At 41.3% G+C, this 26657-nt stretch overlaps 2 protein-coding genes and 1 long non-coding RNA gene across 12 annotated transcripts in view; 1 reads left to right on the plus strand and 2 right to left on the minus strand.

Annotated features, from left to right (window-relative positions):
* The window catches only part of LOC143148695 (carboxyl-terminal PDZ ligand of neuronal nitric oxide synthase protein), a 49444-nt gene that overhangs the window by 15197 nt on the left and 7590 nt on the right, over window positions 1–26657 (plus strand). The window contains exons 3-6 of one of the 6 annotated variants that reach the window (XM_076315284.1): window positions 2859–2930; window positions 3019–3108; window positions 4772–4833; window positions 7307–7415. In XM_076315284.1, coding sequence (XP_076171399.1) covers window positions 2859–2930; window positions 3019–3108; window positions 4772–4833; window positions 7307–7415 — 333 coding nt within the window. Of the gene's footprint in view, window positions 1–2858; window positions 2931–3018; window positions 3109–4771; window positions 4834–7306; window positions 7416–10614; window positions 10741–16117; window positions 16983–20081; window positions 20645–24701; window positions 25402–26657 lie in introns of those variants that run through there. The other 5 variants (XM_076315286.1, XM_076315289.1, XM_076315287.1 and 2 more) reach the window with 5 other exon arrangements.
* The window catches only part of LOC143148703 (uncharacterized), a 47761-nt gene that overhangs the window by 8984 nt on the left and 12120 nt on the right, over window positions 1–26657 (minus strand). The window lies entirely within an intron of this gene.
* On the minus strand, window positions 6652–10393 carry LOC143148706 (uncharacterized). Its single transcript, XR_012992571.1, has 3 exons — window positions 7603–10393; window positions 7382–7524; window positions 6652–7271 (listed from the first exon to the last, which is right to left on the minus strand). It is a non-coding gene; the product is annotated as an uncharacterized LOC143148706 (long non-coding RNA).

The following is a 26657-nucleotide window of genomic DNA, read 5'->3' on the forward strand; positions in this document are numbered from 1 at the left end:
CTCGGGAAATTCGATCGCATCGCACCTTTGTCGGTCCTCGGCCCGGTATCGCGTCTATGCGTTTACGCGTGGGAGATTACCACGTGTGCAACGAGTTGGTCGAACACGTGGCCAGGTCATCGTTTCAATGGGGAAATTCTAAATACGTCTCGTAGCGGTGCTCAATGTTCGCGTACGATCAATTTATTTTCGTTACCGGTTGCATATCAACCCGCTTCCTCGACGGTGATTATTTATCTCCGTTTTTCCTTTCAGTTCGTCGACTATCGTACGTTTTTCGGAGTCTTTAATCTTTTCACTTGAAAGGGGAGGAGAGTGTATGCTCAGTCGGTCTATTCCAAGTGTGAATGATTTGGTAGAACCTCGATACTTGCGCGCGACCTTGCGCAACGCATTAGCTTGGTAAGAGGAGGGGATAGTCACCACGAATACTATTCAAATACCGCGAATAATCTCAAGTACTTGAATAGTACCCACTCGGTCGATTTTTCGAATAGTAGTATTCGAACTATAGGATTGGAATAGTCGATTATTCGTGCGGTGATCGAATTTTTATTACACCGATCAATTATTCGAATTCGAATAGTCAGTACATCGAACTGTGAATTATTCGAATAGAAAATTCGTCTGACTGTGAATTATTCGAATAAAAAATTCGTTTGACTGTGAATTATTTTGAATAGAAAATTCGTTTGACTGTGAATTATTCGAATAGTATTATGGTATTCGAATAACTAAGTATTCGAATAGTATTCCAGTATTCTAATAGTCAACTATTTGAATAGTACAGTGGTATTCGAATAGTCAATTGTTCGAATAATACAGTGGTATTCGAATATTACTATGGTATTCGTATAGTCAATGATTTGAACAGTATCGTGATATTCGAATGGTAAATCATTCGAAGAGGGCTTCGGTATTCGAATTTCCACGGTCACCGATCGCCAAGGCATTCGAATACACGAGTACGGAAAAATTCGACAAATAGCCCCAGTGGTATTCCCGAACGGTACGATCTCTTCATAAATCACTTGTCGAAATGATGCGCGTCGTTGCATTAGCGAGCCTATTTCCGGTTATCCGTTCTCGATCTCTCGCAACGCGGGCAACTTCGACCGACCAGTCAAGATCTGTTTTGGCATCTGTAAGAGCGAGAGGAGGGGGGGAGAGGAGGAGGAGCTCGGTAGGGCGGTTGGGTCGGTTCTGCGGAGTCTTGCGCTCGTATAATCGGTTTTACGCCCGAGAATGTTTCATTCCGCGCGCCGAACGATCGCGAATCGGAAACGGTGCACACCTGCGGGTTCAGAATAGACGCACGGCCGAGAACCGCACGCCCCGGCTGTTTCCTATTTAATTCGCGACAAGCGTTCCCCAGATTTGCGAGTTTGTTTTCGAAACTCAACACTCGTAAATTCACTGTTGCCCCGAGTCCATTCGTTCCCGCACCGGTTTCGGTCCACGATATTCTGCAATTAGAACGCAATGGTCGCTTTTCACCCATTTTCTTTCGCCTCGACGGAACGATGTTAACCGTAGTATACCGTCCGTGTATAATACCTCACGACGAGTAAATACTGTTCGGGACTTTCCGGCGCAGGCTGTGCAATTTCAGAATAAATTAACATCGGTATCAGGATGTCCTTAGATCCCCGACCAGTTTTCTAAGGAGGCACACCGCGTTGGAAAAGAGGCTCGATCCCAGTGGCTGCGACAGTATCGATCGAAAGAAAGACACGAGGTGTCTTCGAGAGCTTATTTCATCTACCGGGTGTCTCGGTATGAAACGAGTAACATCCGTCGTATCGATTTTAGAGAAAAATGATACAGAAACGATCGTTTCTATTTTTCAACGCAAACTTCAACACGATACGAGTGATACTTTTATTTCGAAATGTTATCGCACGTACAGGGTGTCTCGTGATAAAATACCGATCCGAGTGACATCTGTCGTATCGATGTTAGAAGATAACACTGGAACAATTGTTTCTATTTTTTAACACAAATTTTAACTCGATAAAAATGATACTTTTATTTTCGCCCTTTGAAGGTTACTTCAAGGTCAACTCGATTCTCTAAATAGTTTCTCAGTCGAGATTTTAGTTGGAACTGTAAATGATTGTATCGATTTATTATTTGACAATGTTCAAGGTCATTCTAGAAAATTTCTACGATCGTTCAAACTTTCCATGTACACCAGTCTAGATAGTGACACTGGAACTATTGTTCCTATTTTTTAACACAAATTTTGACCTGACAAAAATGATACTTTTATTTTCGTCCTTTGAAAATTACTTCAAGGTCAACTCGATTCTCCAAATCGTTTCTCAGTAGAGATTTTAGTTGGAACTGTAAATGATTCCATCGGTTCATTATTTGACAATGTTCAAGGTCAAGCAAGGTCATTCTAGAAAATTTCAACGATCGTTCATACTTCCCGTGTACACACTTCATCGTCGACCGTGATACGATACGAACGAGATTCGGTAATAACATTAATTGCGTTATCTGGATGTTCCAACGAAATCGTGTTCACGTCGACGAAACGACCTTGGACTTCGGTGCATTTCCTTTTGAAAAGCAACCCGATCTAAATTTAGCGCGGTTTCTTTTAAGGAAACCCAGGTTGAAACCTGTTTTCCTAGCATTCAGTCATCCTGTGTCCCCAGACGAGCTGCGCTCCAATAGAATTTCACGATGATCAACATCATCCGCCTTGCATTCCCGCGAATCAGAGTAATAAACCGCTAAGGCAATTAAGAAAATTACTTTGCAACCGGCAATATGGGAATGACTCACGGTCTGGATGCCGCCTATGCAAACGAAGCTCGCAGACCCTTTAATTCTCTTTTTCCCCGTAGTTCATCGGCTCTATGGAGGTTCCTCGACCGACCAGCCGAGTGGAGATCGTGGCGGCGATGCGAAGAATCCGCGTGAGTTCGCATAATTTCTAATTAACCACGGGTAGTGCTGCCCTTCGGGCAGTTAATGTCGTTAACGTCAGTCTTATTTTGTCCCCAGTACGAGTTCAAGGCCAAAGGGATCAAAAAGAAGAAAGTGACGCTAGAGGTATCGGTGGACGGCCTGAAAGTCACTCTTCGTAAGAAGAAGGTAATTGTGCGTTTAGTTGCCCACGGTGGTTTATCTGGAACTCGTGAGACGCGACCATAATTACCGTGGAATTTGTTCCCTGTTCGCTATCGTTCGCGATGCACTCGTTGCGGTGGATATAGGTGTGGCGTAAAATTTACCAGTGCGGTGGTATCTCGAAACGGTAAATCGTTGTTTGGTAACTCGCGGGAATCGGGAACAGAATGTTGGAGAGGAGCGAGGCTGAACTTTGAATCGAGTACCGAAAGTGGGGTCTGGAATACCGGTATCCTATAGTATGTCTAGAGTACCGAGAATCGAATATCGTATTATAGATATTGAATATCGTATTTCGAGTAACGAGTACCGCGTTATGAATTTCGAATACCGAATACCGCGATCGAAATTTTGAGTACCGAGTACCGCGTTCTAAATTTCGGGTACAGAATACCGAGTATCGAACGATAAGTATCAAATATCGTATTTCGAATACCGAATACCGCGATCGAAATTTTGAGTACCGAGTACCGCGTTCTAAATTTCGAGTACCGAATACCGAGTATCGAGTATCGAACGATAAGTATCAAATATCGTATTTCGAGTAGCGAGTACCGCGTTATGAATTTCGAATACCGAGTACCGCGATCGAAATTTCGAGTACCGAATACTGCGTTCTAAATTTCGAATACCGAATGCTGAGTATCGAATTTCGTACCAAGTAGCGTGTACAAAATTTCGAGTACGGAATACCGAGTATTTCGTATCGAATGCCGAATATTGCGTATCGAGTACCGAGTACCGCATCCTGAATTTTGTTTACCGAGCAACTACTAAAGAATATCGAGTATTAAGTATTAAGTACCGAGTACCGAATGTTCAATATTGAATACCGTGCACTAAGATACCAAATACCGAGTACTTATCCGTGAAAGTCAAAGAGTACGATCGGCGTTACGAGAACCAAATAATTACGAAAGTATTTAGCCTCGAGTACCAATAAACTCTTGGTAGAATGATATTTCAGGTTGTCACTTTGAGCATATAGACGATAAGACATATCTGTCCGAAATCTAATAGGTCGTAAAGTATCGTTAACTAAGTGTTAAAAGTATATTCTACATTTCAATGTTAACACGCCGGTTACTTGGTACAGTACCACATGATTTATCGCAATGTGGTTTTTGGCTCGTTGCACCGCTGCGCAGTACACGTACGCGTGTCAACCGTATTTATTCGATGTTAGATTCGTTATTCAATGAAAGTATCGCGATAGAAAAATCGGACGTCGTTACGGGGAAAAAAGGTTTGCAACGTTGATTCTAACAACGTGCGTCTAACCCAAGCGCTACGAAACCGTAATACGAAACGATAAACGTTCTGTCGTGTATATCATATCGATACGAGAACAATAATATACTATTTCCCGCGATTCACACGGTATTCGTGAAATTATCCGACTATGCTGCCCGTCAAATAAACCAGCCACGATTCTTTGAAGTTTCGAACGAACTGGTCGGTTGGAAATAATAGAACTCGCTCGAGCCACTTTCATTCTATTTTGAATAAATATTTTAGAGCCTTACCGCACTTAGAACACGCTATTGCACGCGACCGTTCCATCGCGCGAAACCAGCCCCCATGTATCATGGATTAATGAGTCGTTATTTGTCCTCTGTTCTCGCAGAAGAAGCAGCAACAGTGGATGGACGAGAATAAGATATACCTGATGCACCATCCCATATACAGGTAGGATGATCAAACCTGTGCTCTTCGCTCAGGGGGGAACGATCTTCTTCGAGGTTTTTGCTGGAACTAGTTACCACTACCGCTCCTTCCATCGCGGCACTTTCAATCATTCTCATATCTAATACTCCGCGGAGTCTAATTAAGGAAATATTAACTGGTGGGAATTTCAATATTGCAAATGGAATGTTTAATAATCTCCACGCGGGATTGTCTCTAGTTAAGAAAAGCGAAAGGTGTAGACGATTGTTACGTTCTCGTTTCACGTGCTCTCTCCTCGAACGTTTTCTCTAAAATTCATATTACACGGCACACACCTGGCGCTCGTGTCTACACGCGAATAAACAATTTCAACGTGTTCCATTGTATCTCCACGAGTGTGTTAGAAACGAATCGGCGAGATTTCCCCGGTGAATATGAGTACAAACACGGCCACATTCGGAGTACTTTTATTTTTACGCGATCAAAAATTTTCCAAAAAAATAATTCAAAAATAATTAAAAGTGGTCCGAATGTGGTCGTGTTTGTACTCATTTTCATCGGGAGAACTTCGCCAATCGATCGACGATACTCCCGCGAAGATACCACGACAATATACACAAATTTCATTAGTGAAAATAATTTCGTATCGATTATTCGCGTATCACCGCACTCTGTTCATCGTTTTCAGTTCCTACTTTGAAATAATCGACTCCAGGACACTCTCCCCCTGACAATTTAAAATTTACAATTTTCTAAACACCCTAACCGTACCTAATATTCGAAAAATTTTTACGTTCGAACCGTTCGAGAGGGACACGTTGTAAATGTCTCCGTTGGATATCCGAATAATGATTTCACGACACGGGAAGATTGTAAATAATCCGCGTGGAATGTCCCGTTGAGACATTCGAACTTCGCGAACGTAGAGTCCTGTCACTCTTATCGCGAGCCAGCTGTTCGATCGTAAACGCGATTCTGTAAAAGTGTGCACCTCGTTGGGCAATAATTTAACGACTTTCTTCCATCGGGGGATCGTCGCGCGGCTCGAGGATAAAATCGAAGCCCCCTAACAGTCGGCGTCAAAGCGTCCGCGAACGGAAATATTCTTTTTCTTCCGCGGATGCGGAATGCGCGGTGTCGCGGGGCACACGAAGCGCGTGCGGGATCGTAAATTACGAACGTGGTGGCGGATGAAACTGGCACAACGGATTATACGTTCTGCTGATTGTGACAAATGCGAGAAGCTATTGGAACGGGCGATGAATAACGACGTTAAGCTTAAACGATATCGTTGACATTCTGCTTACACCGGGATTGAGTTACTTGAGAACTTAATTGCGGCGTTGACATTTCGTACCGAGTCCTTTTTCGTATCTTCAACGGAGAACGGAATAATTCAAGCAATCGACCGGATGTGACTACGATCCTCCGGCTAGTGAATTTTCTTTGCTTAACTACAGGGTTGTTCGGGAAGTCGTTTCGTTTTTCAAAATGGAGAGTATATAATTTAATAAAATATTTATACATTCTAAAAAAATCGTGTTTCATTTTCATGAAAAAAAAAAAAAAAAAAAAACGAAATGATTTTCCGAACAACCCAATAGAAAAGATCATTGAAACTTAGAACAGGGTTGGTGAAGTTTTCAGTGGTTTCGATTTTGGAAAATTTAATTTATACGCGAAAATTGAATCGAGATTTATTTTGGTTAATTAACGTTTTACAGCAGGGAGCGGGAAGGATTGAAATTCCAAACGAGATTTTTTCTATGTTCAGTATTTTCAACTGTAGAAAATTTAATTTATGTACTGGATCCATTCTGGCTAATTAATGTTTTACAGTAACGAGCAGGAAGGATTGAAATTCCAAACGAGATTCTTTCTATGTTCAGTATTTTCAACTGTAGAAAATTTAATTTATGTACTGGATTAATTCTGGCTAGTTAATGTTTTACAGTAACGAGCAAGAAGGATTGAAATTCCAAACGAGATTTTTCGTACGTTCGGTATTTCTGATTTTAGAATATTTAATTTATGCACGACATTAATTCTTTGGATAATGAATGCTTCGTAGCGACGAGCAAGAAGGATTGAAATTCCAAACGAGATTTTTTTTTACATCTACAGTATTTCCAATTTTAGAAAATTTAATTTACGCGCGAAATTAATTCTCCTTGGCTAATGAAGTTTTTGCGGTAACGAGAAAGGTGAATTGAAATTCCAAACACGGTTGTTGAAACTTTCAGCATTTCCAATTTCAGGAGATTTAATCCACGTACGAGGTTAATTCGTTGAACAATGAATCGTTGCGGTAACGAGAAAGGAGTATTGAAATTCCAAACAAGTGTGTTTCCCACATTTTCCGGATTTCCAATATTACAAATTTTCATTCCAAAGCACGATTAACTCCTTGTCGAGATTCTTCGAAAAATTTTCGAAATTACAATTCTCGTACAGTTCTCCTGTAAATAGTAAATAAATTTGTTTATTGTTCCAGGATATTTTACGTCTCCCACGATAGCCACGATTTGAAAATTTTTAGCTACATTGCCCGCGATGGGAGCAGCAATACCTTCAAGTGTAACGTCTTCAAATCTAGCAAAAAGGTAAGTCTTCGATACTCCCGTATTCACTTAAATTCAATTACCAGCGATACAATCAAATTTCAAGTATCAGTATTCAACGCTATCGTAACGTATACGTATATTAATGTTACTGCAAAAAGAAAAATTATCCGTTCAAAAATTTCGTTCGACGAAACCCTCGTCAACAGCTTAAAAGAGAGAAAAGAACCTTAATGCATATTGCAGTCGAATGCATTAACCTTTCAACCGCACGGGGTATCGCAAATGGTGCGTATACCAGTTTCTTTTATTCGGTTGTACAATCTCCGTCGATTGGCGAGAAAAATTTCTTTTACTTCGGCTCGGCGCAAAAATTCACGCGCTTAAGGGGGTTAATCTCTTTCGGTCGCGGTTATGCGTTGCGTGCACGGTCATCAGGCCGTAATATTATGTCGTGCACGTGCGTACACCCGCAATAATTCACGTAGCCCGGTCTGTCGCCTGGCGTTTTATCAACTCGCGTTATTGTAACCCTATAAATAACCCGCGCGCTGATCTCCGCCCCGTCGCTCATCTCTCGTGCACGTACCACCACACTTTTGCTCTCTTCCGCGCGTAACTTTTCTCCTGTTCCCTTTGCGCACGCGTCTCCCACCGTCTGTCCTTCTCGCGTTCCTTCTCATTTTTCTCGTGTTCTTACGCACATTCCCTAGTACACTATCGGGACGCCTTTCTCCACTCTGTTCGCCTCGTTCGCTGCTCCTCGCCGCCTCGTCTATGCGGTGAGAATTACCCGAGTCTCTTTCTTCGAAGAACCGTGATGGCGATTCGATTCCCCTTCTGAGTAAACTTTCGATTCGAATAGCTGAGCAAACTTTCGACTCGAATAGCAAAAAAGGTTGGCGACAAATCTTTTCGCGAAGATATTTTCATGGATTTGAGTTTAACATTAATTCAGCGTCGAATTACCAATCGCGAAGCATACCGATGTCGTTCAACATTGCGAAAAATGCGACAGAATTAGCAAATTATCCGATTCAGAAATTATCTGATTCTACGGAGCTGAAGAAATTAAACTCCGAAGCGAGATATCAAAGGAAACAAGCCTGGGTGGAATTTGTGAATTTCGACGAAGTTGAAAGAACACTGTAACAAATGTTATGTAGTTTTCGATTGTTTAAGGAAGAATTCTGGCCTTGTTGGAAGTTTCGCGGGTATTGGTCTAGCACTCGATAAGTATAATTCGAAATGATATTCGTTCGTCACTGGACTCTATTTCCCTCGTTACGAATTACGCCAAGGACTGTCAGTCTCTGAGTCGCGCGGAATGGCGAGAGATAGAGTGGTGGGGGTAGCCCTTCGTTGACCTTGTACGACCAATCAGTGTTGCGCTAACTGAGCAATACAAGAATTCTTTAAATGCATTGAAATCGGTATGGAAATATTAAAATTGTTTATGTTGAATCTCGTTCCGAATAAAGAATTATATTCATATTTAAGAGGTCGATGTAACTTGTACAAACGATCGAAATCTAAGCTTTCACGATTCTAAGAAATCATAAGATTAATTATTTCGCCGACAGTTCTTCGATATTCTCACTGCCTTGGCTCTTTTTAGTCTCCATAGAGTTATCGATTAATTCATCGACAGCTTTTCAATACTGTCAGTGCTTGCGAAACTTTCTAGATATTCGAGATTCATTAATTATTTCATAGACAGGTCTCCGATATTCTCGATCCTATCGAGACTTTCTACTTTTCCAGAATTTATGATTTTAATTATCTGAAAGTCTACGAAATTGTTCGTACTCTTTATTACAACAGACACTTTGTACGTTCTTTAAGATCTCTCTTACAGGATAATTCTCAACATTTTTTATAATTTCGATATATTTAACACTTTCAAGAGTTGTATTCTCAAGATTTATCGGTTGTTCGTAAACAATTTCTTTCGATGACTCTCAATTTCAAACGACGTCTTGAGCCCATCGCTAGGTTTGTCAGGAGAGAAATGAGGAGGGAAGGGGGGGGGGCCACGTTGCATGCCTGCCAAAGACCAGAATGCACCTTCCACTTCTCTCGGTCGAGATCATGGGCGCCGGCTCTGCACACAGGAGATCGTGTGACGATAAGATTGCGAGTATAATGCTCTATCCACACTGACTCGTTGATTATGGCCGCGGTAGGTATTATCGGTGTATCATAATAGACGACTGTTCTGGCTCGTATAATTTTACGTTCGCCAGAATATACGTTCGCAAGAATGTTGCGTGATATTATTATGTCGTAAAATTACACAGGCTGGTGGCTCGTCAGGTTGCAATCCCCTTCCATTTTTCAACACCCTGTCTAGAAGCAATCCGTGAACCGAAAACTCCGTAACTCTCGAGAAATTGGATTCGATCGCCAACTTCTCTGCAACAATGTATCCCGAATATTTTCAATCGCCTTTAAATTTCAATATCCCTGCATCGAATTACACGATTAAATTAATTCTCGAGTCAATTATCGCGTTCCACTCTGAACATCACTATCGTTCGATCGAATTTTTATTACATATTGAACAAATGGTTCGAATACGCAAAATTACGTACGTAGTTCGTAAAAAGAACTTTTTAAAATCTTAACCGATAAATTGTTTTCACTGTTCGATTTACCAGCAACAAAAATGCGCACTTTTCGATACCCAATTTCGTATGTGTTTCTAACCTTATTTCGGTTCGTGAGAAAATCGAAGTATCAACGGTTCCACAAGTCGAGCCGGCGCTACAGACTCGGTCGTTTCGACCAGAGAATCACTTTCGCGCGAGTTTGTATGTTTTGAAACAAAATACCGTGTCCTCTGCCCGATTGCCTCGCCGTGCACACAAATTGTGACGCGATGCGAGAAGCTCTAAGCTTAGACGCGACTTTCGCGCAGAACGAGCCGCCGCGCATCGACGTGGACACACGAAAAGTTTTTTTTTTTTCTTCCCTCGTGTCGCGTTGAACGCGTCGGGAGCTCTACAGTGCGTGCTATTTTAACAACCTCTTGCCGGTAACGCGGCATGGCCGCCACTGGGAACACGCGACAAGACGAGACACGCATCCTCCCTCGCCCCCTTCGCATCTCACCCTGCACCATCAACGCGACACGAACGACGCCAGTGATACGTTTCTCGAGACGAAGAATTTCTGCATTGTCTTCGACAGTTTCGTTGCCGCGTAGGTTGCGACCGTGTCGCGTCACGCAGTGTTTCGAAAGGGGGTGGGAGCAGTGTGGTATTTTGGGCCGAAAAACCCAACGAAGGTGTCTTCATCGTTGTATTTTTTCCAACGAAGGAACAATTCAATCGGAACTGGAAATCCAGCAGGCACCTTATGTAATGTAATTAAATGAAACATGAAATTTATTCTTTCGAAACAATTTTTTGTTGTTTTTTTCTCGACGAGAAAAAGGAGGGGGTGATTATTAAGAGGAATTTTTCAGGTATAGCGCAATTTATTGCGATTGTGGAATATGTAAAAATGATAGGGTTATGAAAGACGTCAGTATGCCATTTTAGGTTCAGTCTGGATTGGTTTATTCATCGGGAAAAATTTCGAAAATTTTTTACTTTATATATATCACTTTTCTATCGAATCGGTTGATATGGTCATGTACTATCATTTTGTAGAAACGGTAGTGTACACGTTATTACTATAAGAAGGGGTATACTAGACCAGTATGTATATATATAGCGTGCTCGATTCTCTTGCCTGCAAACTACTGCTTTCGAGAAACGATTCGTCTTTCACAGGCCCGCGACAGTCAACCTTTCATTTCCCAGCGAAATTCAGTTCAACGTTAGTCGCGGGCGTCAAATTTTCTTCCAACTCGGCAATTTGTCAAACGAGATTTATGCACCGAAAGATAACACGTATGCGCCGCCACGGTGTCCCTTGGTTGGAAATTTATCCGCGAGTCGATGAGCTAATGGGCGGTGATTTTTCATTCTTCGGTTTCTCGATGCTAAGAATTCCACTTTCGCGAAACTGATGGCGGCGCGCAACGATAAAACGAGAACGCGACATTACGAATTTATGTTCCGGAACGCTCGGCCACTTTATCGTCCCCGTCATTTTCAAGCAGAGGGCTCTCTCGCGAGAACAAGCGACTCGTACGGGACTCTGGTGAACTCTGCCTCAATGGACCCTCTTTTTGTCGTTACACGCGTCACAACAAAGGGACACCGAAAAATAACAATTCAACGTGCGTCGAATCTGTAACTTTTTTATGTCCCTTCGCAATTCACGGAAATTTCAATTACGTTTTTGTTTTTGGAGATACTCGTCGAGAATTCGACAATGTCTCCTCTGATTTCTCTCTGTTGCTTCTCCGATAGACGAACAGCGTATGCACGATTTGTGCGGAGAGCCACGAGATATATGGTGGGGGTAGTCTCTCACTGACCTTGAGTGACCAATCGATTTTGTCCAAACAAGAATTTATAGATCATATTATCTGTGATTATGAAACTACGCCGATATTTTTTAATAATTGTTCCTTCTAATTATTACAATGTAAAAACACAAGGTAAATGGTGAAATTATTTCTCTTTATTTTTATACCATGATAATATTCGTGAAAAAATTGTTCACTTCACTTAAAAAAAGGATTTTTCAAAAATTGAATTAATTCACAATTTTAAAAAGTGAGAGTTTCCAGTTTCGGTGATTGTTTTTGTTGAACAAGATAGTGTTAGTTTCTAAAACAGTATGCACAAAGTATTGGAATTGTTATTATGGAGATTTTACACATTTTCCTTTTCATTTTCGGGTCTCTGAAACGATGTTGCACGCGTGTGGATTGAGTCGTTTAAATTTGACACGCGGTATCATATCCCTCGTAACGGACCACATTGCTCCGACGATCTGACGCGGTCGCGCGTCATACGTTGTCGAGCCGTTAATTTTAACTTAAGCAGTCGGTTTACAGGCGAACGGTAACGAGCAGCTTTTAAAAATATTCACCGTGGTGACAATTCTCGTTCGGTACGTCGATCCTCGACGTGTAGATTATCCTCTTGAAACGTTTCGAGTACCTGTTTTGAAATTGGCGAAGGAGAGTTATCGCGTCTGGAGATTTCGACGCTCGCGCGTGATAGGTGGCGCTGATGTTTTCCATCGTTTTTTTTATCGACGATACGCATATGTACACTTTGATTAACGTTTTCATCGACGTTTAACGTTAGAAATATTTCGTGTTCAAGAATTGAGAGGTTCACGGCCGTCGAAATACTTTTCAATTTTGTGCCACTATTGTTTTTTTTCTTTTTTTTATTTGTAATTTTTTCTCGACTTCGCAAAACATGGATATAAATTTTCAACGTCTCGAAAGCTTCGAACACGCTCCGCTAGAAATAAAACGGTCCATCTACGATCTCAGGGAAATATTCGTGTACAGTGAGCCGATGTTTAATGTTTCCCGCCATTAACACAACTTGTTCCTTTTATCGTAACTCATTTCCAAAATTTTCGCGCGGTTAGAGTGGACACGATTTTCGTGTCGAATTCATCGTAAGAATTTTTTCAATTTTTTTTGTTTTTCTTTCTTTAAACCCTCTTTACGATCTCGTGCCGCTGTCGCGTTACCCTTTTCTTGTCATTCAGAGTTTCGGGATGTATTTTCGAATTTTGTCGGACATCGTTTGTCATCGATGTCGAAAAAATCTACAGGGCGTTTTATAAAACGTGGATCGATAACTTCGATCGTGAATTCTTTGGTGAAAAATAATTAGCTCAAGAACTCAACAAAGTGTGAGTAGTTGAGGAAAGTGATAGAATATTTATACGTATAGGTATATATATTTTTCTCTTCTCGATTTCCTTTCTTGTTTAAAAATTATCCTTTAATATTTCGTGTCGTATTTTTCATTTATCGTCGAAGAATACTAAAATACTGTGGCCAAAGTCTACAGTAAAGGCATGCCTGTCGGTACGAACGAAGAGTTTAAAATTAAAAATCAAATTTTTCAAAATTATTATTTCTACGCATTCTACGCGACGCGAGGATAAACATTTCAGAAGGAACCGTGTGTCGCGAACGAGTCATTTTCACGCAAAAAGCTCGTCAAAGTCTCGACCAATCACGTGCCCCGAAAACGTCCCGTTACTCCGCTGGATACTTACGCACCGGAGGTGCGCATTCGCGGAACTTCGCGGCGCAGAATTTGTCGCTCGGCAAACAAACATCGATGACGCTTCGAAACCTCAAAGTGATTTGTGCGCTTCGCGTTGAAACGCGGTTAAGGCTAAAAATAAACAATTCCGGGAATGAATTAAGTTCCGTATACGTAGGTTTTACCTCGTTGAAAGACTTTTCTCTTGCGTTCCGAGAGTATGGTTTCCAACCATCTGCAGAGTCTGCCGTACAGTACGGAACGATTATTTATCTTCGAAGTAACGGGTTGTTTGAAGTCGGAGAAAATGACCCTGGGAACTTTTACGAGTCTCGCGAAGAAATGGGATTTAAAAAAAAAAAAAGTACGTAAAAACAGTCGGCGCACGTAGAGCGATGATTAATTCATAAAGCTGTACGCGAGATTGAAAATAGAATTGGAACGCGATATTTAAACATCGTGGCAAGAAAAGGAGTCCATTTTCGCGAATGAATTTCCTTTTTTTTTTTTTTAATTTTCACGTTTCGTTCCAATTTTTCGCCTTGTATCTATGATTTATTGTATCGTACCCTGATTGAATCTACTGAGTACTAAATCTATAATTATTACACAAGTCCCCGGTTAAATGAAAAAATCGCGTTCCCGCGATTTCCTATAACCGGGGGACCATTGGATACTACGTTCCAGAAGAGGAGAACAGAGAGACTTTTTCTTCCAGAACATTTTATAATGTTCTCCTTAAAGAGGAGAGAAATCACGGGAAATTCGGTTATCACGTGGCGTTATCGATACGAGCGAAACGAGCAAAACATGGAAGAATTCCTCGACCGAATTACCGCTCCTCGTCTCGGTGAAGGATGCTTGAAACGAGAGGAGAGCGGAACGCGAGGAGCGAATTTCGAGCGTTGCTTTTCGCGTTCTGAAAACTCGACTGCGCCGGGGCACTTTAAGCTCTCGTCTGCTCTTGTTCCGACTCGAAACGAGCCACTGGATCCGCGGAGTGGGGAGAGGGGGCGGGGCGGTGCCTGCACGTTGTAACAAAATGCGCGATGCTCTCTCCCCTCCCCCGTTCCACGCCCCCACTCGGTCGACCGCGACGAAAGACAGAGAGAAGCGCACGGTGGGGGAAGAAAGACCAACAAACGTAGACGGGAGACAACCCAGAGAAACTAAACGATTTGCACGGTGACTTTTAATTGACGTAACAAGAAACGAAACCATGGGGGAATTAGAAATGGGTAGGGGGGAAGGAGGGATGGGTGGATACACCGCGCATGACCACGTGGAAGAAAAACGCGGAGCTCCGTACGAAGAAGCGAAAGATAAATGGACGTCGGTGAACCGGAATGGGGTGTATTTACCGACAGAGGAGCAGAAACAGGCGCCGAGATGATAGAGACGCGTGCGATGCTCGGAGATGGCCGTGTTTCTACGGGTTGTCGGGAATTTAGAAAATCTTTGAAACGTTGAACCGTATCGCGTTCTTCGAAGAAGGTGCACGAAGTGGTAGATACTAGAAACGAGTCTAGAACTTGTGGACTCTGGAGAGAGAGAGAGAGAGAGGATTCTGATCACCTGATACTCTGTTTTGCAGATATTTCAAAAGCGCGTTCTTGTATGGTAAAATAGTAATTTATTAGATTTTATCGCGCATTAAAAATTTTAGAGAAAATGTGTTATGTATCGTAGAAAGACTATACTGAATTCCAGTCTTTGCTTAAGGAACATTAATGAATTTTTACAAAGAGAAAATATTGTATCGAATGCTTCTTTATATTAAAACACCTAGACAGATAGATTATTTACAAACATTAATCGTTGACCTACAATCATACTATTTCTGTAAGTCCACGGACCGAAATTCGTTGAATTTTTTCCGTTAACTCTCGTTCATTTTCACGATGCCCAATACGTATAAAGTCGCGCGAATCTCTCCACAGTTACCGCCAACGAGAACGAAACTTTTTAATAATTTCCATTATATCCTCGCGAGACACTTGCCAACGAATCGGCGAGGTTCTCCCGGTGAAAACGAGCCCAAACACGACCCTGTTCGGAGTACTTACAATTTCACCTAGTGTACGATTTTTAAAAGATGACTCGCGCAAAGTATAATTAAAAGTGGTCCGAACGAGGTCGTGTTTGGACTCGTTCTCACCGGGAGAATCTCGCCAATCCGTTGAAAGTGTCCTCAGGAATGTAGAACGAGAAGAAGAAAATTTTTTTTAATTTTCATTAGCGGACGAAACTAGGTCTCGTCGCTCTCTTGCGGATTGTTCGCCTCTGAATACGAACAGGGGGGGATGATTTCGATCCGGAAGAGTCGTTGCGTTTTTCCATTTTCCAGGAAATACTGCTCGTACTTTAAGAACGAGATTCGGGGCGATCGGTTCGCAGTCGGTGCCACGGAAATGCCATTGAGCGGCTCGAGAGCGAGAATATTAATGCGCTTATAAATAAACCGGAGGAAAAATCCAGTCACGAAGCGGGTACGAGCGGGTGGCGTGTTCTGGTTCTGCCTCGACCTCTCCGCCGGCGCTCTGCTATCGCTCGAAAAGCGTCCACGGGAACCGCGCGCCGCTTAGTTCAGCTCTACCTGCCCGCCGCGTCGAAATACTCGACGTTTTCGTGTATTTCGAGAACACGCGGTCCACCTCCGCGTTCACCGTGACGACGGACCACCGTATGCCCGTGCTTCGATCGTTGTTCTCGCGGCGTCCAGTATTTGCCCTTGCTGCGTTCAACGAACAGGGATTCCGAAAACTTCGCGCGCGCGCGCACGCGAACGAAGTCGAAGGTACTGCGAGGAACCGCGAAGAATGCACTCGAGTGATCGTCGCGCGACAGATATCTTCTCGCGTCGTTGAAATTGTGTTTTCCACGGTAACGGAGATCTTTATGGAAATTCTCACCCACTGAAAGTTTTTTTTTTTTATTTATTTTTTTTTTAAATTTTTGTTTCCGCGAGAATTTCTTCCAGATGCAATCTTTCCAAGTCTGCGCAGTAGCACGAAATGGAAACTCGGATCACGTCACGGCAAGTTGAGTTCCGGGGGGAGGTTGCGCGCCCTGTGAATAAATTGTTGAAGTTTCGAACGAGTGATTGAGCCTGAGGAGAAGAAAAGTCGTGGAAGTTCGTCGGGGCGAGTCCCTGGAACTAGATTGGAAGAAAGTTTGGGCGGAGAACGCGTCGAAGTTTGAGAGGAAGTGGGGAACGAAAGACGAAGAAAGTTTAACGGACGAGATTGGTTATAATTTGAAGATGGAGATTGGACGAGTTTGAAGTGAAAAGCGAGAAGTTTCCGGGCCGAGGAGTGAGAGGGATCGAGAGTACCGTATTGGGAGAAGTTCGAGGGGGAAGAGCTCGAACAAGCGGAGTGGAAGATCGAAGGAAATTCGAGATGTTTTGTTTCGCGTAACGCTTGGAGGACGGAAGTGTGAATTTTATGTACGGGATTTGTACCACGAAGTATAGAAAATTTCGAAATTAAAAGTATCGAGATTATTTTCAAATAATCTGCGATAAGATTTTAAATGAATTTGAGAAGAAATTTGAATCGATTTTGAGAAGAAATTTGAGTTAAGTTTGAGAAGAAATTCGAATGGAGTTTGAGAAGAAAATCGAATCGAGTTTGAGAAAAAATTTGAATCAAGTTTGAGAAAAAATTCAAATTGAATTTGAGAAGAAATTCGAATTAAATTTGAGAAGAAATTTGAATCGATTTTGAGGTGAAATTTGAATCGAATTTGAGAAGAAATTTGAATCGAATTTGATTCGAATTTGAGAACAAATGTTTCACACAAATTTCAATCGAATTCGAGGGCAAATATTTCACACGAATTTCATTCGAATTCGAGGGCAAATTTTAAACGAACTCGACAAAGGTTTTTAAGCAAATTTTAAATATATTTGAAAAGAAAAAGGGTAAAAGGGACTTAGAAGCGTCGAAACTGGTTTGAAATAATTGGTATAAATTCGAGAGAAAAATTGAGAAGATAGTGAACGTGGTTCCTCGTACAAGTGATCGACCTCAGTGTCTTCGGCCGTTTCAGTGTAACACAAAGAACTTCGTTCGGGCTAGTTTCTCGCACGATCTGCAGGTGTTGTTTCGCGCGGGAAATAATGAATTATTAATCCCGGTCATCCGTTTTCGAGGTTTTTTACGTGGAAACGTGCACGTAAAAATGACGAACGATCGGTCCCCGATTTCGAGTGATCGATGAGACACGATCTCAACGTTGAATAATATCCGGTCGGTGTCTCGTTGGTCGTTGAACCCTGTGTTCGCATTTCGCTCTCTTTCCGCTCTTATCTCGGGTCTGGCTGGGAGTGCTTGGTCGTTTTTTTTTTTTCTAAAAGTTCCCTGCCATCTTTCGAAAAGGTCTCCAAACACTCCCTCGTGGAAAGGTACACGTGGATTCCAGGAATTCATCGCGATATTACGTACAAAGAATGTGTACCGCGGCGGACCGAGCTTCGAGAAACTTGTACAGTAATTGAAAACGGCCGCGATCGTTTCATAAATCTGGCGAATATTTGCCGGAAGCTTTCGGGGAATGAAATTTCAAGGAAAACCGTTTAATATCCACCGTGAAATCCGTTTTCGTTAGTACTGGCTGAAATAATACGCCGCTCAAAATACGTGAATGATCACCGTCTCCGGTGACGTAACCATTATTTTCATAGCAACTAACATCGACCGAACGAAACTATCGATGGATGATGCCACACGTGCGAGACAGAAGGTGCATCAGTTCGCGCGACGAATTGATCATCATGGTCGGATACTCGGCCAAAAATCACGAAAGAGTGAAAAGATCGTTATTCGAGGGTGTTCCAGTGTTGAGAAATGTCGATTCTCTTCTATTTCCATGTATCCGGGGTGGGTAGTGTTTCTTCCCGGGGGAACGATATTTTCTGTTTCGCTTTGAGCCCTGTGTGTTCACTGGCTTCGTAAAAACCTGTCCATGTAGCTATAAATGTGTGCAGAAGCTGCCACTTCCGGTTGTTGAAGCGCGGTTGGATACGTAAGCTGATTGGCGATGACTCGAGCACATTTTCACATAGTAGTAGTGACAAGTTCATTTTACCCCGGTGTACCGTGCGACCGAGGGCGATCGTTACCGCGCGCGGACTGAGTCGATCATCGTCGAATATTGTAAAATTGTTTATTCTCATTTTGTTTACGTAAAACTATCACCGTCGGATTGGCGAGATTCTCCCGATTAAAACGAGTCCAAACACGACCATGTTCGGACCATTTTTAGTTACACGTAATTTCAAGTATTTTGCAAGTATGTCGAATATCGCGTAATTAAAAGTGGTCCGAAGTGGGTCGTGTTTGTACTCGTTTTAACCGGGAAAACCTCGCCAATTCGTTGATGATATTTTTGTCGTCTCTTAATAACAAGTATACAAAATTATAATTTTCGTTAGCGATGAACGAAGACGGGAAATGGTTCCGGTTTCGTCTGTGCGGTTGCTTTCGGCATTTTTGCTGCTTGTTCGAAGTAACGATCAATAATTGACCGAAATGATAAAAATACTTCGCAGTGATTATACAGGGTGGTTCGTTAGTGACGTTTTCGAGTTTGTCTAATTTGAATCGTTCTGTAGAAAACGAGCTATAGGTAAAACAAACCGGTGAAACGAACTGAATAAAAAAGGGGATATCAACGCTTCAGATTCTCGGTTGGATCGCGAGACGAACACGTGCGTGCATGGAAAGCGTCTCCGAACAGGATCGCGTGCACTCGAACGAGAAGAACGTCCGTTATCACGCCGGTGCTTAATCACCAACGAGCGTGTTCACTCGTGTTACGCACGCTTGTCTAATCAAAGCAACGTACTATTCCCGTCGTTATCACTAATGATGGTCGTCTTGGGTCAAGTTCAAGATTTATTATGAATGATGCGCTCGAGGATTCACCGGCACGAGAGCAGAGTCATTGATGTGCATACGTTGATGCAAGGCTGCTTTTTAGCCGGAATTACTTCGGGGGGTACTCTAAAGTGCCCTTTTTGTTCTAGTGGGGATTTTTTTTTAAACGTTCTTCCTCCTTGATATTCAAATTTAACTACTTTTCAGTCCTCGAGCCTTTTCACTGTAAATGTGAGATTAGTTTTAGATACCTTTGATCTCTCGGACCTACTTTTCGATTTCTTTTTTTTTTCAAACCTTTTGAACTCTTTTATCACAATTTTGAATACTTTTCAACTTCTTAAAATTTCAATATCAATTTCGTATTTATTCCTGGGATACCAAGGACTGATTTAGGATCGATCAAACACTGTTTTTGAATACTTCTCAACTAATCAAAATTTCAATATCAATATCATATTTATTCCTGGGATATCCAGGACTGATTTATGGTGTCACTTCGACTATCGTTCAGATTCGAAAATCTTAGGTGTGTTTATTTTAACTCTTACACTTGTAATTATTTGTTTCGATAACATTTAGATTTACGAACTTGTAAACATTAGTTTCCTACTGATTCCGATCACTTATTAATGTTCGAGATTACGAATATTAATTTCGTATTAATTTCAGATGGTATTTTTCGACGATCGATTTTGGACATCATTTTATTCGACCGTTTCAAATTTCGTTAATTTGTTATTCGTTCAAAAATTTTCTCAGCGAACGCGTGACAAAAACTACGCAGTTCCCGGGAACAAAAGAATGGCGATTCGAGGCCAAAGATCGAAAGAAAAAAGCACAGTCGTCGCGCTCGAATTTATCGAATTGTAGCAATCTATTCGCTGAACAAACGAACTCCGCTTTGTTTGGAACTGATTGTTCCCCGGCGGGACTTATGCACGCGCGATTCGAATTTCTTTTTCGCGCGAATCTCGCGTTGCACTTTGTCCCTACTTCGCGTAAAAATTCACAGCTGGCGACGAAGAAACGCGTTTATAATGCGAGATTTACGACGTTAGGTCAGTAACGCCGTGATTACATTCCCCGACCAATGGTATTTCTTACATTTACAAACGTATTCCTGCAACTCGGATCGGAATTTTTTATCCGGCGTACAAAGCGATTCTGGAAACTGGGGCAAGTTGCAAATAATTCTCCGATTGAAAACAAAAAGAGAAAAAAAAAAAAATAAGAAGAAAGAGTCAACGTAAGAAAAATTTGAATCTCTTAACGATGAACTATTTTTTATCATTTCTTTCGTATGTTTTTTTCTCGATAAAATACTTCGCGAGATTATTCATATTTTACTATAGAAAATTTCTTCGTTCTTTACATTCCTTTTTTTTAATTTCTTTATTTCATTTCTGTATTTCATTTCTTTATTTCATTTCTTTATTTTTTACATTTTTTATCATATTTTTAGTAGTATACGACACTATATTTTAAGTTTCACATTGCTAATACTAATGATTGGTTTCACATTGCTGTTACTAAAGATTGGTTTCGCATTGCTGATACTAAAGATTGGTTTCACATTGCTGATACTAAAGATTGGTTTCACATTGCTGATACTAAAGATTGGTTTCACATTGCTGATACTAAAGATTTGTTTCACATTGCTGATACTAAAGATTGGTTTCACATTGCTGATACTAAAGATTTGTTTCACATTGCTGATACTAAAGACTGGTTTCACATCACTGATACTAAAGATTGGTTTCACACTGCTGATACTAAAGATTGATTTCACATCACTGATACTAAAGACTGGTTTCACATTGCTGATACTAAAAATTGGTTTCACATTGCTGCTAGTAAAGACTGGTTTCACATTACTGATATTAAAGATTTCACATTGCTAATACTAAAAATTGCTTTCACATTGCTGATACTAAAGACTGGTTTCACATCACTGATACTAAAGATTGATTTCACACTGCTGATACTACAGCTAGGTTTCACACTGCCAATACTAAAGATTGGTTTCACATTGCTGATACTAAAGACTGGCTCAACAATTGGAACTTTTTCTCCAAAATCACCATTTTTTGGTATTCGAGGTCGTTGATATTTTTCCACGCGAGAATATATATTTATTTCTCTTGCCACTCAAGCAGACTCGTGTATTCAGCCGTGTACACCGTATTGTTATCCGAAATTGACTTTGAGTCTATCTTGGGCGGGTAGGTATCATTTTTATTAATTTTCCGCCGGCCGAGAATAGAAATAACATTTCGACAAACGTTGTTACCGGCCTAAATATACACCGGGATGGGGGAAGGGGGGAGATGTTACCGTATTTTTTTTCTCTCATCATTTTTCTTCTCTCTTTCACGAAATCGTAAACTAAAATTTAGGAGCACCTTGATATCGCGCGCGGTGTTCTTCCACCTTCGCGTCGAGATTTTCGAGAAATACTCGAAGATCTATATAAATCCCGGAGATCTTGCAAATGCGTTGCTCCTCTTGGGAGTGATTTGTTGAGCGTTGGTTTCGCGTATTGTTTATTCTCTTAGGTGTGCGCAGTTCGCCTTTTTCCATAAATATTAACACCGTCGAGTAACACCGGGGTATATTTTCAACTGTCCATTACACTGCGCGCGTCCGATTATTTATAAACAATCAGCGAGCGCTCGCGAATTCAAAAATCTCCCGTGCATCTGAATTCAAAGGGTCGCGCACACTTTTCTTTCTTTCTTTTTTTTTTGTACTCTCTCTTTTCAAAAACTTGTTCACAATAATAAAAAAAAAAAACTCCCCGATACTCCGTCGATGCTATTTACATTCACTAAAGAGAGGAGGAGGAGGGGGAGGGGGGGAAACATATTTTCTAATTTAAACTCTGAACTCATACGGCAACGGTAACAACAGAAATGCTTCTCGTAAACCTATTTACATTCGCGGTCTATTTTGCGACCTTCGTGCAAAGATTTGCGAATATTTCTCGAAAAATACCGGTCGATCCGACGCGTGGACCTTTCTTTCTTTCTTTTCTTCTTCTTCTTCTTACACGGTGTTGTTGCGAAATTTACAAAAAAAAAAAAAAAAAAAGAAAAAAAAAAGACCGAGCGAATAAATCGAAGAACGTTGAAACGCGGGTAGTGGAAATTCGTCGGACGTTGATAGAGCGAAACGGGTCTAATGGTTGTAGATCCGCGTGATTTACGCGTTCGGGGGATTAATTCCACGTCGGCGTGGAAAGACGTTGTTGCAAACACCGCTTCGACGGATCTCCGCGAGCGCTTCGGAGCAAATAAACGTTTCACGCCGGTTGCGATGCTCGTCGTAAACGACGCGGACCCGTAGTAGTTTCTAAACCGAGCAAGATTTATCGGGTAGTTTGCCAGTTCGGGTCCACCGGCGGCCGATTTATAATTGGCATCGACCGGGAAGCCCGCGACGCGAACGAATATCGATTCTTTGAAAGCGCGGATCGCGGGGGACGGACTCTCTCCCCCCCTTTCACTCCGCGTGCGCGGCTGACCCACATGGGGGTGTGTTTATCGCGCGGTACCGAAATACAATTCGCGGACACTCGGACCGAACGAACAGTGCTGTAGAAATTATTTCGCGGGACGGGCTTTGCGAAGTAACGACACACGAGCCCGTGCGAGTTCTAGCGGAAAAAGAACATTATTTCACGCGCACGTACCAACGAAACGACCGAGGTCGATCCTCGAGGCTTCGGGCGACATTTTTACGGAATTTACTAGCGACGAAAATTATTGAAAAATTTTTGATTTTTGAAAGGAATTGTTACGAATTTAGGATTTTTGGAAGGAATTATTATGAATTTTGAATTTTTGAAAGGAATAATTAGAAATTTAGAATTTTTGAAGGAATTATTAGAAATTTTGAATTTTTGAAGGAATTAATATAAATTTAGAATTTTTGACAGAAATTATTACAAACGTATAATTTTTGAAAGAAAATATTACAAATGTATAATTTTTGAAACATTAAAAATTTAGAATTTTTAAAAGGAATTATTACAAATGTATAATTTTTGAAAGATCACAAATTTAGAATTTTTGAAAGATTACAAATGTGTAATTTTTGAAAGATCACAAATGTGTAATTTTTGAAAAAAATTATGAAAATTTATATAATCTTTGAAAGATTACAAATTTATAATTTTTGAACGAAATTATTATAAGTTTATTCCTAATGAAAAGTGTTGAAAAATTGATTCTTATTTTACGCAAGTTATTTGTTTAAATTTCTTCCGAAGAATAACGATCGAAAAATGTATTCTTAGTTTAAATACTTCATCGTCTTATTTTCAATCGATACACTGAAAATTGATATCAAGAATTTTAAGAAAATAGCTCGAGGTACGAGTGAATTTACGACTTTCCACGACTGTGGAATATATATTGGTAATCTTTCTTTTATTTTTACTTCCACAAAAAATTGATTATCACTTTAGGTGATCTTTTCTTTTTCAATTTAAAAGGGACCCAGACCTTAAGCATCTGGAAGCTTTTAACGTTTCGTTAAGATTAAATTTTATGTCTACTACACTAATCATCGGCGCGATAATTGGTGTCAAACTGTGAAGATATACCGTAGACGTCGATATACCAAATACCATTAATTTCGAAATTATAAGACACTTTCAATAATGATATGTGACTTACCTCTTTTCATACTAGTCTACAGCATCTGTTCGACACGACTTCCTAAAGCGACTGTTACTGTTACGGAATGACATCGGTACAGTGACGTAGCACACACGCGTATCGTGTTTACTTTGTTCGACCCAACGACTCGCTCGATAAGTTACAGATAGACACGCGGTAGTTTCGTACGTCGTTAAAAGCTCGTAATGCAAAACATTTTACAATCGCTTTCACCCACGTGTATTGAAACTTTTCTGCTCGTTTCGACAAGTACCAAATGCCCCCCAAGATTGCCACCGATTTACAGAAACACCCTGTATGACTCACATTACAACAAAAAAAAAATTAACAAACATCAGTTTTCAGAATACCCTGTATGACTCTTAAAGTACAAAAAAATGGACAAATTTTAATTTTCAGAACACCCTGTATAGCTTTTAAAGTACAAAAAAGAATTGACAGATGTTAACTTTTAGAACACCCTGTACAATTCTTAAAGTACAAAAAAAATTGACAAATCTCAATTTTTAGAACACCCAGTAAAACTTTTAGAGTACAAAAAAGATGGACAAATTTTAACTTGTAGAACACTCTGTGTAACTTTCAGAGTGCAAAAAAAAATAGACAAATCTCATATTTCAGAACACCCTATACGATATAATCGCGAAGGTCATCCGCAGGAAGAGTAAACAACGAAACAAAGATCGCGCAGGAGTCATAGCCGGTGACCTTGAGCGGTCAATATTTTTCGCCCCGACTTGTATCGCGAGCACCCTTTTCCCTGTAATCGAACGAATTTACGGGAAGCGTAATTCCCGTGCACGGAATTAGTCGATCGGGCATGCGGTGCTCGAAAGAGAGAGCAATTTCGTAACTCGAGTACGTGTAGAGTTACACGTAATCAGCGGCTGCAGCTTGCCGTGGCGAGATAAGAGCGCGTGCCATGCGTGTCGGACACGGTGAACTCCGAAATGCCATCGGTATGACGCGTGTGCACGGCATTCCGTGAGGAAGTGGCTTTAATAAATCTCAATCGCGAGAACAACGCGGCTGCCGCCCAGCCATGCTGAAGAATTCGACGAAGCAGGCCAACGCGGGTTCAGAGGTTCCCGCCTCGACGAATACCGGGCCAGGAAGTCCTTGCGGCGTGGAGACCACCCCGAAGCCGCGCAAGAAGCTCTCGTTCAAGGAGCCCGAGATACTGAACTATTTGAGATCGAAGAAACCGTTCGGGAAATCGAAACCGCCCCCCCTCCAACAGACCCGCGGGACGCCCAGCGTCGATTTCAGCTTCGATGAGAACCCCTTCGAGGAGGAGAACGATGACCTCGAGGAGCTCGAGGTAAAGCCCCGCGCGCTATGTCGGGAATAACGCCGTTTATGGGGTAAGGTGTCTCCCGTCGGCGAGCGCCGCGAAAAACCCGTGTGCCGCGCGGATCGTGAAATAAGACCGGAAACGCGCCGCGGTGTTCGATCGGTATAAATTACAGGATTGCGATAGGGCCGGGAGCGTGTTATTATTTTCCAGCGTGCGCGCACGCATCGAGAGGGAAAGTTCGGGGGATCTCGTCGTCGATGATGTCTCTTTGCGATTCCCAGGAATCGGTAGCGATGGGATTGAGCGAGACCTGCGACTCGGGTATGGCAACGGGGGTATCCGATACCTTGTCGGGAGGATGGATACTACGGTGATTCGATATCGAGTGTTTTGTAATTCGTACTCGGTATTCGTGACTCTAAGGTGTATTCGATGTTTGACGACGGACGCTCGGGATTCGATGTCGAGTACTTTGTATTTTGTGCTCGGTATACGGAATCTTATATTTTGGTATTCGGAATTTTGTTTTTGGTATTCGGTATTCGAAATCGTATATTTTGGAACTCGGTATTCGGAATTTTCTTTTCGGTATTCAGAATCTTATATTTTGATAATCGGTATTCGGAATTTTCTTTTCGGTATTCAGAATCTTATATTTTGGTATTCGGTATTCGAAATCGTATATTGCGGTACTTGGTACTCGGTATTCGGTATTCGAAATTTTATATTTTATATTCGGTATTCAGTATTCGGAATTTTATATTTTGGTATTCGGTATTCAAAATTTTACATTCTGTTATTCGGTATTCAATATTCCATACTCAGTATTCAAAATAAAATACCGGGTATTCCGAATTTAATAGACACACAGATATTCGAGATTCAAGATTTGGTATTCATTATTTAATTCGAGATACTAGGTATTCGATATTCGGTATTCTGTACTCGGTATTCAGTATTCAGTATTAGATACTTGGTATTCCGTATCAAATATTTCTATACTGATTATTTGGTATTCAATATTCGGTACTCGGTACTCACAAAATGACACCGTGAACTTTCACACACAGAGTTTAATTAAACATCGTGAATACTTAGGGAATCGAAAAATGGACTCCTCTCTATCGAAACATTTTACTCCTCCCTGTTGTAAGGCATATCTTACATAAAAACATTTGACGCTAAAAATACAGTAACCCGAGAAAGCACCCCGATAATTATACCGCTCCCCGAAATACAATTGTATCGCAGTGTATAAGTACCCAGGATCCCGCGTTGTA

The sequence above is a fragment of the Ptiloglossa arizonensis genome, chromosome 6 (assembly GCF_051014685.1).
Source record: "Ptiloglossa arizonensis isolate GNS036 chromosome 6, iyPtiAriz1_principal, whole genome shotgun sequence".
Lineage (NCBI taxonomy): Eukaryota > Metazoa > Arthropoda > Insecta > Hymenoptera > Colletidae > Ptiloglossa > Ptiloglossa arizonensis.